Raw genomic sequence first — 15688 nt, forward strand, 5'->3', positions numbered from 1 at the left:
TTTCTTCTTGACAGACATAAGATCTTGTCTTTAAAGGTTTAAAACTTGACAAATAAGTATCTAGGGTCATTCTTTGAGGATAATTGCTGAGAAATGCTCTATGCCCTCTCTTGTTAACCAGGCTGAAGTTAGCTCTCAGTTCAGAAAAATTTTCTTTGATTTTTTTCCTTCTGATCATGATTTATACAGCCATGGCATTTTCTCTTTTCTCTCTTATCCTTATTATTTCTAAATTGGATATCCTTTTTCTGTTTTTAGGCCTGAGTTTCTGGACCTATAATATACCCATTCGTATAATTGGAATTTTCTGTATTAATATATTTTTAGAATTCTTTACTTTGTTCTCTGCAATATCAACTCTGTTCCTTTGAAAGCTCATTGATACTTTGTTTTGGATTTATAATCTGGGTATAGGTTTACATATCGTTACATATTTCTTCTAGGAAACATTTATTTCTCTTTTTAATCTCTTTAAAGTAGACATTATTAGTTCATTCCAAAAAATAATCTCTATATGTTTAATAAAGTTGGTCTTTTTTCTCATGGTGAAATTGGGAAATTACATTCAGAAGAGAAAATATTATACATGGTCTTGCCACTTTAGAAAGGATCCCTGTCATACCATATTAATCTCTTTCTCTTCAGTCTGGTTTTTAGAAGTTTTTATTTGAAGTGGAACATCCTTGTTGGAAAATGCACATATTTTAAGTGAACAGCTCAATAAGTTATCAAGAAATTACCAATCCTGTGTAACCACCATTCGGGTTAAGATACAGAACTCTACCAGAATCGCAGAAAGTTCTCTCATGCTTCCTTCCACATCTTGCCCTTCATCCGTCCCAAAACTACTGGTTATTTCCATATGTTTGTATATTTTTCATAGTTGTGGTTATATTACATTTGTAATTCTATCTTAGACTCCTAAAATTCTTGGTAACATTATCTTTAACAAGTGAATATCCTAGATTATCCATGATAGGAACATATATGCAATTTATAAAGATTTTTTAATATACAAAATAGAAATTTTGTACATTATATATATTTGTATATATTTTTTTCAATATATAAAATAGAAATATATATATATTTGTATATTTTCCGTTTGTTTCAGTGGAAGATGCTTCGATTTGGTTATGATTTAAACCAGTTGTATAGATGTGTTTTTAAAAGTAACTTTGACTTTGTTGACATTTTCATAAAAAAGTTATTGGCAATATATATGTATACTGAAACATTACATTGTAATCCTAAAGCTAATGTAATGTTATATGACACTTAACCTCAATTAAAAACATAAAATTATAAAGAAATTTTTAAAAATTAGGCATCATTTAAAAATTCAGCTCATGTTGTGATTCAAATCTCTGTTCCCACAATTTTAGCTGGTGTATCTACACCAGCTTTACAGACTGACTGGATAAAAATATTTTGCAAGGGATGCCTGGGAAGCTAAGCGGTTGAGCAGCTGCCTTCGGCTCAGGACATGATCCTGGGATCTGAGATCAAGTCCCGCATTGGGCTCCCTGCTGGGAGCCTGCTTCTCCCTCTGCCTGTGTCTCTGCTTCTCTCTCTCTCTCTCTCTGTCTCTCATGAATAAATAAATACATTTTTAAAAAATATATTTTGCAATTCTCAGTATGAAGTTGGAAAATTCAGTTTTAAAAAAAGACTAGCATTATTGGTAGTTAAGATAACTAAGTCCTCTTCACATTTTATCTGAGGTGGTATTTTCAGCATCCATCAAAGACTAGCTTTAGAGTCGAAAAGAACATGTGCCAGAAGCATCCAGTGTCCTCAGGCATTAGTCTCTGTTGTTTCCTCTTCGATGCTTTCATGATTGTGTGATTTTTAGCTTAAAATTATATAATAAGGGCCTGTTTTCCCCTAGCTGTAAAACATGCCCAGGCCCAGCTTGATAGGATCCTGATAGGATCTTGATGTGTCCCTAAGGTGGATGTGTTAACCTGTGTCTACTACCTGCTGTGCTTCATGGACAACCCTTGCAATGAGAGTTTCTAGAATTACTGACACCTTAGTCTCTGCTGCCTTGGCTCTCAATACTGAACCACTCACTTTCTTACTCATTGTTATTGCTTCTGAGAAACCAAGCAAAAATGCTGACTTGGTATACTACAAATTACTTTTTCACAAAAATTTCATCTGTATTCTTGATCCTATTCAACTTAGTTTGACATTGTTTTGATTTTCTTTCTTTCTTTTTTTTTAAGATTTTATTTATTTATTTATGTATTTATGTATTTATGTATTTATTTATGTATTTATGTATTTATTTATGTATTTATTTATTTATTTATTTATAGAGACACACAGAGAGAGAGAGAGAGGCAGAGACACAGGCAGAGGGAGAAGCAGGTCCACGCAGAGAGCCTGACATGGGACTCGATCCAGGGTCTCCAGGATCATGCCCTGGGCTGCAGGCGGCACTAAACCGCTGCGCCCCTGGGGCTGCCCTGTTTTGATTTTCTAGCGCATCCTCCACAACAGCTTTTTTCAGCTTTCCACAGTATCTTTAACACTGGACGTTTGACCTTACTTGCTACTTAATTATAAAATTAGACAAGAATGGGTATCTTCTTCCATCCCTATCACCTCACAATGTTGATGTTCTATTTCTGTTTCTCCCCTTTCTAGTGAGTTCCTGATTTTCTCAGTGGCTTCCTCATTCAGATCTTTGCTTCCTCAGATGTACACTGTGCTTCAGATCTTCAGCCAGTTCTGTTCTCTATTTTCAAAACTTACTTTCCCTCACTGTCCTATCTCGCTGCCAGGAAATTTAGCTTTTCTTCCATTATTAGACATTAAGAGTTAGTAGGTTTACCTGTTGCTTTTACTCTCTCAGAATCAACATTCTCTTTTTACTCCCTTGTATCTCTCTCCCTTTGATGATTCATTTGAAGTTAAGCCCAAAAAGGTCACCAGGAAACTCCTGAAAACCAAGTTAGCCTTTTCCCAGACTTCCTTCTTTTTTGGCTATATAGTTTAGACTTTTAAAAAGAAAATTCTTCTTATATTGCTTTAATGCTAACCATGCTAACCTCATCTTCCCTACCACTTTGCCAAATGTCTTCATCTCCAGTTTCTTCTTTACCATCCTGACAAAAGTAGACATCCTTTAATGTCCAGTTCACTTAATTATATGCTAATGATGCTTGTCCCATTTATCCAATTGCATTTGCTTTGTGGTTGCAATAGATGTCTTACTTTTCCTCTGGTATTCCTACCTGCTCAATTGATTGCATAATGGACCAGACCTGAGAAGTCATCCTAGTTTTCTTGTCTCCCAAAATTCAAGTGGACATCAAGTTTATAAATTTCTCCTCACCAGTTTCTCTGAAATCTGGACCATTTCCTTCTAGCTCCACTGCCTTAGATAAGTATTTATTAGTATCTCTGCCATGGTTGCTGCAATTATCTCCTAAATGATCTCTAAGATGTTTTCATCATTCCACTGATTCTCAGTGCTGCCTCTGGGGAGAGCTTTCCATAATGCAAATCTGATTTTGTTAGCCTGTGACCTGAAATATATCAGTGGCTTCGTTAAAGGTAGGAACAAGATGAGAATTCCCATCTTCACTAGGGTAATCAACATGGTTCTAAAAGGTGTATCCAATTAGTAATAGAAGAAAACAAAATGAGCTAGAAATATCTTTAAAGGGTTGAAATATTGACATAGTTATTCATATAAACTCCATATGATCGTCAACATTATAATCCAGAACATCAGCTTTAAACTTACTAAAAATACTGAGTTCAATAAGATCAGTAAAAATTAATGTACAAAAATGAATACCATGAAGATGTTAGTAATCAAGTTGGAAAATAAAATGGGAAAAATTGCATTTGCATGGCAGCAACTGTGGGTGCATGTGTGTACATTTGTATGTGATACACAGAGGAATGAAAATTTAAAATGTGCAGGATTCTAGATAAAGGACTTATATATTTATGTTAAGGGCCTTTATTTTTAAAAATTTTTATTTATTTGAGAGACAGAGAAGGAGCAGGACGGACAGAAGGAGAGGGAGAGAATCCCAAGCAGACTCCCCTTTGAGCAGGGACCCTGAGGCAGGACTCAGTACCTTGACCCCAAGATCATAACCTGAGCTGAAATCAAGAGTCAGATGCTTAACTGACTGAGCCACCGGGGCACCCCAAGTCTAAATTTTTAATGTTGCTTTCAAGATTCACTATAATCTGTATTGCTTTCTAATTTTATTTCCCACCATCCTATATAATCCCTTGGTTACATACCAATTATATTTTGTTATTTATCGTCTTTATGTGTTTGCCACTGTTTCCTTCACTCTTCCCCACTTCCCCCAGTACAAAGTATTTCTCCCTTTAAGAGTCCAGGACAAGTTCTTCTCTTTCTTCTCTCCTTTTCTTTCTTGCTTCAGTAAATATTGGAATGCCAGCTCTGTGCCAAAAGGTACATAGTAGATTAATTCAAACTACCTGATATGTACTAAATAAGGAAAGAAAGAAAGGAAGGAAGGAAGGAAGGAAGAAAGAAAAAAGAAATAAAGAAAGAAAGAAAGAAAGAAAGAAAGAAAGAAAGAAAGAAAGGGATTTTTTTTAGCATATCAGCCAACTCTTTCCTTACTTTTACTTAAACTCCATAATCACTAACATAATAAGCCATGTTCTTCTCTGTAGTCACTTCCTACTGTAAGTTGGTTGAGTAGGTAAAACATGTTCTTTAGCCCATAATTTAACACATTGCAACATAATAATTGGGCTGCTTTTTCCAAATTTAGAAATGACTGTTAGGGATTTCTTTCATTCTCTCTTCATCCTTCTGCCTGTTCCTCTTGTTCATTTTTGCTAAAAAGGCCATATGTCACACAGATAATTACAGTAAATTGAACAAGTTTCCTAAGGGCAAAAGCAATTGTCCACAAAATTGAGAGGGATAAGAAATTTCTATTATTTTTCAAGAAGCCTTCATTATATTTTAAAGAATTGATGTAGCGAGAAATTCACATTTCTCATTAATGTTCTTTTTATTAAAACGTAGAAATACTTGTTTTGTTCTTAAAAGTGAAAATGAGGGCAGCCCCAGTGGCTCAGCGGTTTAGCGCCACGTTCAGCCTAGGGAGTGATTCTGGAGACCCAGGATTGAGTCCCATGTCAAGTGCCCTGCATGGAGCCTGCTCTGCCTCTCTCTCTCTCTCTCTCTCTCTCTCTCTCTGTCTCTTATGAATAAATAAATAAAATCTTAAAATAAATAATTTTAAAAAAGTGAAAATGAAAGAACTGAAAATAGAACTTACATGGAATTTAGTTACTGTTTGCTACCTATAAGATAGAAGATTTAAAAAATAGTAATGAAGAAGATTCTGTCTTGGAGTTTTACATTAAGTGAAGAAATATAATATTGTGACAAACCATTTTTCCTATAATGTTGGTAACTTTAATTCTGAGTTTTAAGGAAAAGATATGTATTTTGATGTCGGATTAAAGGGAATTCAGAGGGGATCCCTGGGTGGCTCAGCGGTTTAGTGCCTGCCTTTGGTGCAGAACGTGATCCTAGAGTCCTGGGATCGAGTCCCACATCGGGCTCCCTGCATGGAGCTTGCTTCTCCCTCTGACTGTGTCTCTGCCTCTCTGTGTGTGTGTGTGTGTGTGTGTCTCTCATGAATAAATAAATAAAAATCTTTTAAAAAAAAAAAGGAATTCAGAGAACAAAGGGATGATATGTACTACTGTGGAGTCTTGCAGGTTAAAGGATACATTTTTCCACTTGACTTTCCTCAGGCAAAGGACGTAGAGCCTGTAGGTTCCCACCCTGTGATAGCCACATGCATACTCACCGTCTGGGGAGAGGGTCAAATAAGGTAGGCCTTGGCAGCCAGCCCTCAAGAAACCCTAGACGGCAGTCAGAAAGAAGCCTGTCTCCAGAGATTAAGAGTTTCATCGGAGGAGTTTCAATGCAATTTACTTGTCTTAATGCTAGAACTTTCTAGTTCATCATTTATTCTTATTTATTCTCCTGCCCAGAACACTTTCCTTCTCTCTAGTTTTTCCGCACCCCACAAACAATAGTAACACCAAATGCTATCTGGGAGAGGCACACATGTCCTTGAAGCCACAACTTAGATGGTATTTCTTCCTGAATACATCCACTTTCCTCACATTTGGTTATAGTGACCCCTTCCCTGTTTCTACTAGACTCTATAATTCTTCCATCCTTGTCCCTATTTCTCTGCATTGTCAGTGTCTATTTATCCATTTCTTTGCCAGACTCCAGGTCTGTGGAATCAGAGATCAGGGCCATTGTGTTTACTGTAGTGTCCTTGGCATGCTTCCGACAGAGGACATGCTCAATCAGGATTTGTTAAGTAAATGGATGACTATAAATATACATGTATATATATGAACTATTTTAGATAGCTTTGTAGTGCAGAGGAATATTGGACTTCACACCTGACTAGGTGCTCCTTACCATGGGTGAGGCTCTACTCCAGAAAAATCTTTGGAGGAGGAAAACCACTGCTCAAACATGGATTCACACACTCATTCATTCATTCATTCATTCAACAGTATTTACTAAAGGTTTCCTATACATAAAACCAGGAATACTGATTTGACCAAGATATGTAATTGCTGAAAATCCTATTCAGGATTAATTTTTTAAAAATGTTGTTAGAAAACAGAAACCATATTACACAACATGCTCTCATTTTCTCCCTAGTTACCAAAGAGCACAGAGCCTAACTTATTCTACAGGTGTTGTAATGTGCTTGGCTCTGATACCTGAAAGCTTTTGCTCCATTTATTCCCTTTAAAACAGACATTTTTCCTCGAGTCTGTATTTATTTTATTTGGCCCTGTGCATTAATCTATAAACCACTTAAGCCCATTTAGAATGCAACAGGGTGCAAATATCAAATAAAAAATAAACAAACATATTGGTTTTAACCATAGCTTACATGATTAATACAGTTTTCTCTCATGTTTTAAGTAGACATTCTGGATCCTGCCTCATGCAGAACAGGATCGGGAAGCTACATAAACTTTGGGTATAGGAATGCTTCAGGTAGGGCTGGTGTTTTTCTTTAAAGATAGTTCAGTCATGTTCTTTTCCCCCTTAGTCCTCCTCCCAATTCACTATCTTCCTATCACGTATCAACCTACTAGATTTGAAACTTAGATTTTAAATAAATGTGAAAATATGGCCAAGATGTTTTTCATTATGTTAGTTGCAAATGAACCTCTTCTTTCTCCTCAAGGAAGAGAATTCTTCCTCAAGAATATTTGAGTCTTGCTAAATTTTGGTTTTGTTCATTCATTCATTCATTCAGTTTTTTAATGTTTAGTCAACGGCAAAAAATTCCTGCACATAAGGTACTACCAAAGAACTCCAGATTCCTGCACATGACAAGAGCCCAGTTAAGAAAATTGATCTACATCAGAGGTTCTGTATCAGAGGTTCTCAATTCTGGTTGCATTTTAGAATGTTCCCTAAGTGATTATAATGCTAGCTGGGGAATGATTTGGATTAACCTTTTGGGATCACAGGTTGAGAATCTGAAGAAAATGATTGATCCTCTCTCTCCTCCCCACAAATGTATATACACACAAAATATTGCATTTATAGACTCTCTGAATCTGCTCTGAGGACTTGATTTGAAGATCTCTGGCTGCACATCAGCCCTAGGTGATACCAGTGAAGCTGATCCCACGACCCCACTTTGAGAAAGAGTACTCTGAGGATGGGGAACCATCCTCTGTGTTTTTGTGCATCCTCCAGGTGATTCTAACATACACTAATACTGGAGAACCACTACCCTATAGAAATGCTTTCAGGAAACTATGGTTGAATAGTACACTTCTGTCTTATTTGAGGGTTGAGATGTTTATTTTAAAAACAGCCATATGAAGAATGACTTTGTATCTCTTGTAAAAACCCTCTTTTGTCATTGAATGACTTTTATATTGGAATCCTATTATATATTTCTCTTACAGCCAGACAAGCGTTAGGAAAAACTTGATCTCTTCTGATGAACTGGTAAATTGATCATGATATTTGTGTTTCTTACAGTATTGTTTGCCTTTTTTTACCTTTGCTGCCAGGAGCTCAATTTCATGTCCAGTTTTAGCAATTATTCTTAGCTTTTTTTCCTAGCAAAATTATCTGCCCATTCTTTCCATTTCATGTTTGTCTTTTAATGAAATAGCTTTTCTGTTACTGTGTTATCTCCTATGAGAAAAAAAGGGTTATCATGTTCCACAGAAATAATGATTTCTATGTTGAGGCCAATAAGCTATATCCTGGTATGTGACCCTGTTAAAGGATAATTTTCAAAATAGGGATCATGGCTCTCACACAGATGTATCATGAACCTGTATCAAATATTTATGTAACTCATGAAAGATTTTACAACTAGCTCAGAAGAACAGACATAAACAGGTAATCACTGAATGCTGAAGTAAATTTACCTAGTAGGTGCAGAACTGGCTAAGCCAATATCCACAGGGCAATAAAGTGTAATGTTTGGAATTATTTCTGAGGGACACAGGGAGGTATCAGTTGCATCTCCATAGGATAGCATTCATTTGCAACTTTAATGAATGAGAATCATTTGATTACTATCAGTTTTCTATAACTTTCAGAGTTGTAAAATAATCCAGTCAAAGACTATGAAAGGTATGGACCCCTATAGAATGAGGTAACCCTGTGGGGCCCTAGGACAGTGCCAACATTTCACTGAAACAACACCTCGCAGTCTTTTTGCTGATTGAAGTCTTTCAGTTTTTCCTGACAGCAAGGTAATGGTAATGGGCAAAGAAGTGAGTCTTTATATAGGAGACTGAAACTGAGAAAGATGATCTTTAGCACTTGAGAAAGGAGACACCCTATTATCTCTTCTCATTCTCCATCTTGAGTCTGGCCTTGAAGGAGTCTTCATAGCGAGGAGATATTCCCAGAGATGGGATGGAAAGATGGCTTTTGTTGTGAAGAAGTAGGAGAGGAGCTAGGAAAGATTCCTCACTTTGACCAGCTAGAGAATGAGTCAGTCTCATCCTGTAAAGCAGATTGCTTATTTTCATGCCATTCACTTTACTTATCTTTTGGTCTTTTCATTAATGCTTATTTTTCAGGTCTTTTTTTTTTTTTTAATGTCTTTCAGCCTGGCCTCAGATGGGGAGAGTAGGGGCCGCAGTAGGGGACATTAAGAGAAAGCGTTGCGTTTACTCTCAGTCACAGAATCAGGTGGGAAGCAGAGCCTCCCGGGACCACTGAGATGGTCATCAATGAGAGCCCTGCCTACCCGTGCCAAGCACCATCATCTTTCCTTACCAAGAGGTCCACTGCACCTACCAGGGAGAGTCAGGCACCTCTTTGTTAGTTTAGTAAAGTGCTTTTCTTCTCTCATTATTTTTTATTGTAAGCTTTTTAAAACTTGTGGCACTAGCTGGGGTTTAATTAATTAGTTAATGGAGAAATATTATTTGCATTAATTTGAACCAACTATTCATTATTACATATAATTTCAATTTGAGGTTTTTTAAAATTTATTTCTTTATTTTTTTAAAGGAAAGATTTTTAAAATTTTTTTTTTTATTTTTTTTATTTATGATAGTCACAGAGAGAGAGAGAGAGAGGCAGAGACACAGGCAGAGGGAGAAGCAGGCTCCATGCACCGGGAGCCTGACGTGGGATTCGATCCTGGGTCTCCAGGATCGCGCCCTGGGCCAAAGGCAGGCGCCAAACCGCTGCGCCACCCAGGGATCCCTAAAGGAAAGATATTTTAAAAAAGATTTTATTTATTTATTCATGAGAGACACACTGAGAGAGAGAAAGAGGCACAGACACAGGCAGAGGGAGAAGCAGGCTCCATGCAGGCAGCCTGACATGGGGCTCGATCCCAGGTCTCCAGGATCAGGCCCTAGGCTAAAGGCGGCGCTAAACCGCTGAGCCACCAGGTCTGCCCCCTTTAAAAACAACAACAACAACAACAACAACAACAACTAGGATGTCTTTTAATTTAAATTCGTTTTGCCAAAATACAGTATAACACCCAGTGCTAAAAAAAACAAACAAAAAAACAACCCAGTGCTCATCACATCACATGTCCTGTCACTCAATTGCCCCATCCCCCCACCTACCTCCCCTTCGGCAACCCTCAGTTTGTTTCCAAGATTTAAGACTCTTTCATGGTTTGTCTTCCTTTCTGATTTTTCCCCATTCAGTTTCCCCTCTTCCCTTATGGTCCCCTTCACTATTTCTTACATTCCACATATGAGTGAAATCATATGATGATTGTCTTTCTCTGATTGACTTATTTCACTCAGCATAGTACCCTCCAGTTCCATCCACATTGATGTAAATGGTAGGTATTCGTCCTTTCTGATGGCTGAGTAATATTCCATTGTGTGTGTGTGTGTGTATGTATATCATGTCTTCTTTATCCATTCATCTTTATTTTTGATTTTATCAATTACTTTATAGATTTGTGAACATCTGCTGATTCATTGGCCTTGACATTTGTTACTTACTTAAGTTCTGAGTAAATAACATATGGAAAGGCCTACCACTTGAAAAGATTACATAGATGAGACAGGGGTAAATTAATATAATGGTCTTTGTGTCCCATGATATAAGAACTTAGAACTGTAGGATTAGGCAGATAATGAATGTTAGTTTGCCTTTTGTGAGGCACTATTTCTGGTTGACAGAGTCAACAGATCTAGGTCCTGGTTCCAGCTCTGCTACTTCAGTATGAACATGAGAAAATGTTAATCTCTGCAATCTTAATCTGCAAAGTACATTCTTTGAGCTAATATATATGGAGTCATTATTATGCTCTAGCAAAACGTGGTCTGTGCCCTCAAAGAGCCAAAGACATACATGTCAATAATAAGTATAGTCGAATAGTATAGGTGCTGTGAATGACTTCATAGTGGGAGTGATGCTTAAGATTCTTCAAAAGAGAGGTACATCTCCAGGCAGAACAAGGCAAGGGGAAGAGGGAAAGGTAGGGCGTAGAGAGGTCACTCAGGGTAGGGGATCAGGAAAAGGACAAGAGCACAGAGGCATGAACAAGAGGCCGGGACTGGCATGTGTGGGCCCAGTACGGTAAGAGAGGAAGAAGTAGGTGGCAACCAGATCTTGAAGAGTCTGGTATTTAAAGCTTACATTAAAAAGTTTATTAAAAGGTGTCTACTGCTCTCTCTAGCTTGGATTCTGGTCTAAAATGCTATTAGTGATAAGGAGTTAATATGTTCAGATCACTCAGTGTGATTCTTGCACTCATTGACAGCCAGGTAATTCGACTGCCCACGAAGACTGTGAGTTCCTTTGTGAAACTTGGAGCCTTTGTAACCATCAAGGGGTGGGAAATAGAGTGCAAATACCTTTAGTCAAACTCTCTCTCATGCCATGGTCTACATTTTTTTGGTATTTTTTTATTATGAAAAATTTCACACATACCAAAAGTAAACAGAATAGGATAATGAACTTTCTTCCTTTACCCAGCTTCAACAATTATCAGCGTTCTTGTTTTATTTCTTATTCTACTCATGTCCTACTCCCATTCAGTTATTATTATTATTGTCATTATTCTTCTTACTATGTTTAGGTATCATTTACACACATCAAAGTGTACAAATCTTAGATATATGTTTTGACAGACAGGTACACTGTGTAATCTTCTCCCATCACAATATAGAACATTTGTATCTTCCTCCAAAATTCTCTTCTGTCTCTTCCCAGTCTTTCCCTATCCCCACTTCTACCTCCATCTGAAAAACCAAAACAAAAATTTGCCCTAATTTTTTTTAACCTGAGATTAAGTTTTGCCTGTTTTAGAACATACATGATGGAATGCCCTGTAAGGAGGCTTGTTTCTGTCTCCTTTCACTCAACTTAATGTCTGTGAGATTTGTACACGTGGTTGAGCCTATCAGTAGCTCCCTCTGTTGTGTTGCTCAGCAGCATTCCCGTTGTAGGAATGTACTACAATTTGTTATCTTCTCTTGTCAAGGGATACTTTGGTTGTTTCCAGTTTTGTACTATTGTGAATGAAGTTGCTATGAACACATTCTTGCTATACATTGTTTCATAAAGCCATTTTCATTTCTCTTGGATAAACCTCTAGAAGTAGAATTACTGGGTTTAAAGATAGGTATATGTTAAACTTCATAAGAGACAGCCAGTTTCTCCAAGTGGTTGTACCAGGCATGTGTGCAAGTTATATCTGCACTACATCTGGCAACATTCGATACTGTCTATCTTATTTTAGTCATTCTCCTGTGTATGTGGTAACGTGTTGTAGCTTTTATTTGCATTTCCCTGATGCCTAATGATGTTGAACATTTTATTTTTCATCTGCTTGTTCGTCATATGTCTTGTTTTGTCTATTAGTAAAGTCTTTTGCCCATTTTCAATTGGATTTTCTTTTTATTATGGAGCTATACTAGTTCTTTATATATATTCTGGATAGATGTTGTCAGATGCATTTGTTTTGGGAGTATTTTCTCCGACTCTGTGTCTTACCTATTCATTTTCTTAACAATGTCTTTTGATGAGCAAAAGTTTTATTTTTGATTGCACCTAACAATTTTTTGTGGTTATTGCTTCCTGTGCCCCGTCTATAAAATCTTTACTAATCTTCAGATTGATAATATATTCTATGTTTTCTTCTCAAAGCTTTATACTTTTAGCTTTTATACTCAGGTTCATTAACCTGAAGTTAATTTTTGTTTATGGTGTGAAGTTGGGGCTGAGGTTCATTTTTTTCCCCCCTATGGACATTCAGTTCCAATACCATTAGTCGAAAAGACTTCCCATTCCCTGTTGAATTGTCTTTGTACATTGGATGTAAAGCTGTTGTCCAGCTGTGAGGTCTATTCCTGATCTCTGTTCTGTTCCTTAATCTTCTTGTATATCCTTATGCCAATGTTGCACTGTTCTAATTACTGTAGTTTTTGTGGTAAGTCTTGAGTGAGGTAGTCTAGGAAGTACATTTTTGCTGTTCTTTTTCAAGATTGTTTTGGCTATTCTAGGTCCTCTGAATTTTCACATAAGCTTTAAAAGTCATCTTGTCCATCTTCATTAAAAAGCCTGCTGAGATCATGAATTATTTATAAATTATATGGGAGGATTAAATTTGGAACAATATTGAACCCATGAACATACTTCCTTGTTTATTTAGGCCTCCTCAATTTCTCTCAGCAGTGTTTTCATTTTTTATGTGGCTGTTTTGCATGTCTTTTATTGAATATGTTACTAAGTACTTTGTTAAGTGATACTATTTTAAATGAATATTTTAATTTTAATTTTTTAAGTCTGTATAGAGTATATAGAGATATAATTGACTTTATATATTCTTATAATACTCTGAAACATCGCTATACTCACAACCTTTTACCACACTGTTCCTAAGCACCATGGACTTTCCTCCCTTCGTGTTTTCATGACTTTTCAGACTTGAATGTCCTCGTCTCCCTTGCCTGCCCCTAAAGAGGGCCAAGGTGAATGCTACAGCATTTTTGAAATCTTCTGATACCACCCCACTTAGATTCAGATAGCCCCTCCTCTGAGAGTATCTGTTAGAGCATTTTCCACCTCAGGTCTTGAATGAACCATTCTGTGAAGGCAAGAGGTGTACTTTATCTCCTTTCTATCCTCACAATATCTAGCATGGTGCCTTGGTTCTCAGTTTAGGAGTAGGTTTTTCCAGCATTTATCTTGGGACATACAGGAGATGATGTAGTTCTGGGGTGAGGTCGTGAGGAGGCAGGAAATCCTTACAGGCAACTTCAATCAATTGGAAACAATCCCTGAAGTGTATCCTTAGAAAAAAGGGAAAATTAGACCTTCTTCTTATTTAAAATGTTTACCAGTGGGCAATCTACTTCCACTCTAAATGACTTTGGCTTTTGCTGCCAATCTGTAATGTTTGTAGATTATGTTTCTTCTTACTTGCTTTTTGTTTTCTAGGTGGCTGATTGTGCTTGGGATGAAACAATAAAGATATATGATCCTGTTTGCCTTACTATGCCTGCTTGAGATGCACTCCCCCAGTCATAAGCAAAGGAGACTGGCTGAGAGCTACTTAATAGGAAATAAATTAACTACCCATAACCTAGATATTATGCTTTTATGTGCTATTCAGATTTCAAATTTTTGAAAATGTACCCTGAAATCAGTTTTGATGCAGTTGATAAAGACTGCGGTTCACTATTTAAGCCTGGTACATAAGCGATATTTCTTAAAACAGTCCTAAGAAATGATGTTATAGTACCTCTTGTAATGTCTATTAAAATGTAATCTCTGTATTGTAAAATGGATTAAAATATGGAAGATCTGTAGATTATATTGATAGTGACATATTTTATTTTTAATTTGTCATTTTTGATGTAAAATATAATCACTGCTGTTGGTAAAAATTAAAATAAACTACATTTCTCAATTACTTATGATTCTATGATATCCTAGTAAGGTTGCTTTTTCTAATATTTATAAATGAATACAATACTATATATAATACAGAGGTATCTGTGGTTCAGTGACAGGGCTAGTGATATAGATTTGATTTATTCAGCAATACTTACTGAGCATCTACTATGTTCTTGACACAGACTAAATGAGATTATCTCAAGGACTAGTGGCATGTTTTAAGAACATGGGATGCTGTGAGTTAAAAGCTTATGTTTTTTACATTTATTAAGCTCTTTTTAGATGCTATAACCTTGACCCTATATTTCTCTCTTCCTATGTCTCTACTATCAAATGTTTTTTAAAAAACTGGTCACTGGGCAAAAAGTCTTAGGTCCTACAAAGTTTCAAGCAGTTACCCTTGAAACTCTCCCTAAGTGATACTATAACCCTCTTTAAATTTCCTTGAAAACTCCCTAGGTGCAGATGATCTGTTAAAAAAAAAAAAAAAAAATAGGCGGAAAGGGAAAAATTGGTAAAACCATCAACATTGTATTGCTTTTATATTTTTATATAATGTTAAAGTAAAATGTTATAAAAGGAAAAAATTGTCATTAAATTTTAACAAGTTTTTTTAACATTTTTAAGGAGCAAAATATATTTGTAGTAATCACAAAAATTAGAATATACGTATATGATCTAAGTTATGTAATTACATTACATATTTGTTTACTTGTTCTAGAGTAAAGTTGACAGCTTACAACATACAAAAACAAGACCACATAAAAGAACAAAAGGAGCATAAAGAGAAGCTTTATGTAGGAGTGAGGCTTGAATTTCTCTGCCTCAAAGTCCCAGAAAGTTGCTCCTGGCAGCATAAATGGGAAGCCTGCTTGAGTGCACAATTCAGTGCTCAAGGCCTAACGGCAAGGACTTTGTCTTAGTCCCAGGCGTGGCCCTGGTTCTATACGTGGTGCATAGAAGGTGCTCAAGAAATATTTGTTTAAAAAAAAAATTTTGTTAAATGAATGTACTCATGGAAAAGTACAACTCTTTTTAGTTCTTAAACCAATCAGTACAAATTGTTTTTGAGAGGCCCCAGAAAGAGGACACTGCTTTCTTAACATGAATATAGGAATATAATGTAAGGATCAGGAGGTCAAACACATCCTTAGAGCAGTCATGATAAAGCTAATGGAGCTGTTTCTTGTTTCCCTCCAGAACTAGTGGCATCACACCAGGTGCAGCTCAGTAAAAGCAGGCTCACAGTGGTGTTCT

At 36.5% G+C, this 15688-nt stretch overlaps 1 protein-coding gene across 3 annotated transcripts in view; it reads left to right on the forward strand.

Moving 5' to 3' along the window:
• The window catches only part of PEX7 (peroxisomal biogenesis factor 7), an 86283-nt gene that overhangs the window by 66384 nt on the left and 4211 nt on the right, over window positions 1-15688 (forward strand). For 2 of the 3 annotated variants that reach the window (XM_025422379.3, XM_025422381.3), the window contains exon 10: window positions 13973-14447. The exons of the other annotated variant lie outside the window; for it this stretch is intronic. In XM_025422379.3, coding sequence (XP_025278164.1) covers window positions 13973-14041 — 69 coding nt within the window. In that variant the 3' untranslated portion in view covers window positions 14042-14447. Of the gene's footprint in view, window positions 1-13972; window positions 14448-15688 lie in introns of those variants that run through there. 3 annotated transcript variants of the gene reach the window in all.

This window comes from Canis lupus, chromosome 1 (assembly GCF_003254725.2).
Source record: "Canis lupus dingo isolate Sandy chromosome 1, ASM325472v2, whole genome shotgun sequence".
Lineage (NCBI taxonomy): Eukaryota > Metazoa > Chordata > Mammalia > Carnivora > Canidae > Canis > Canis lupus.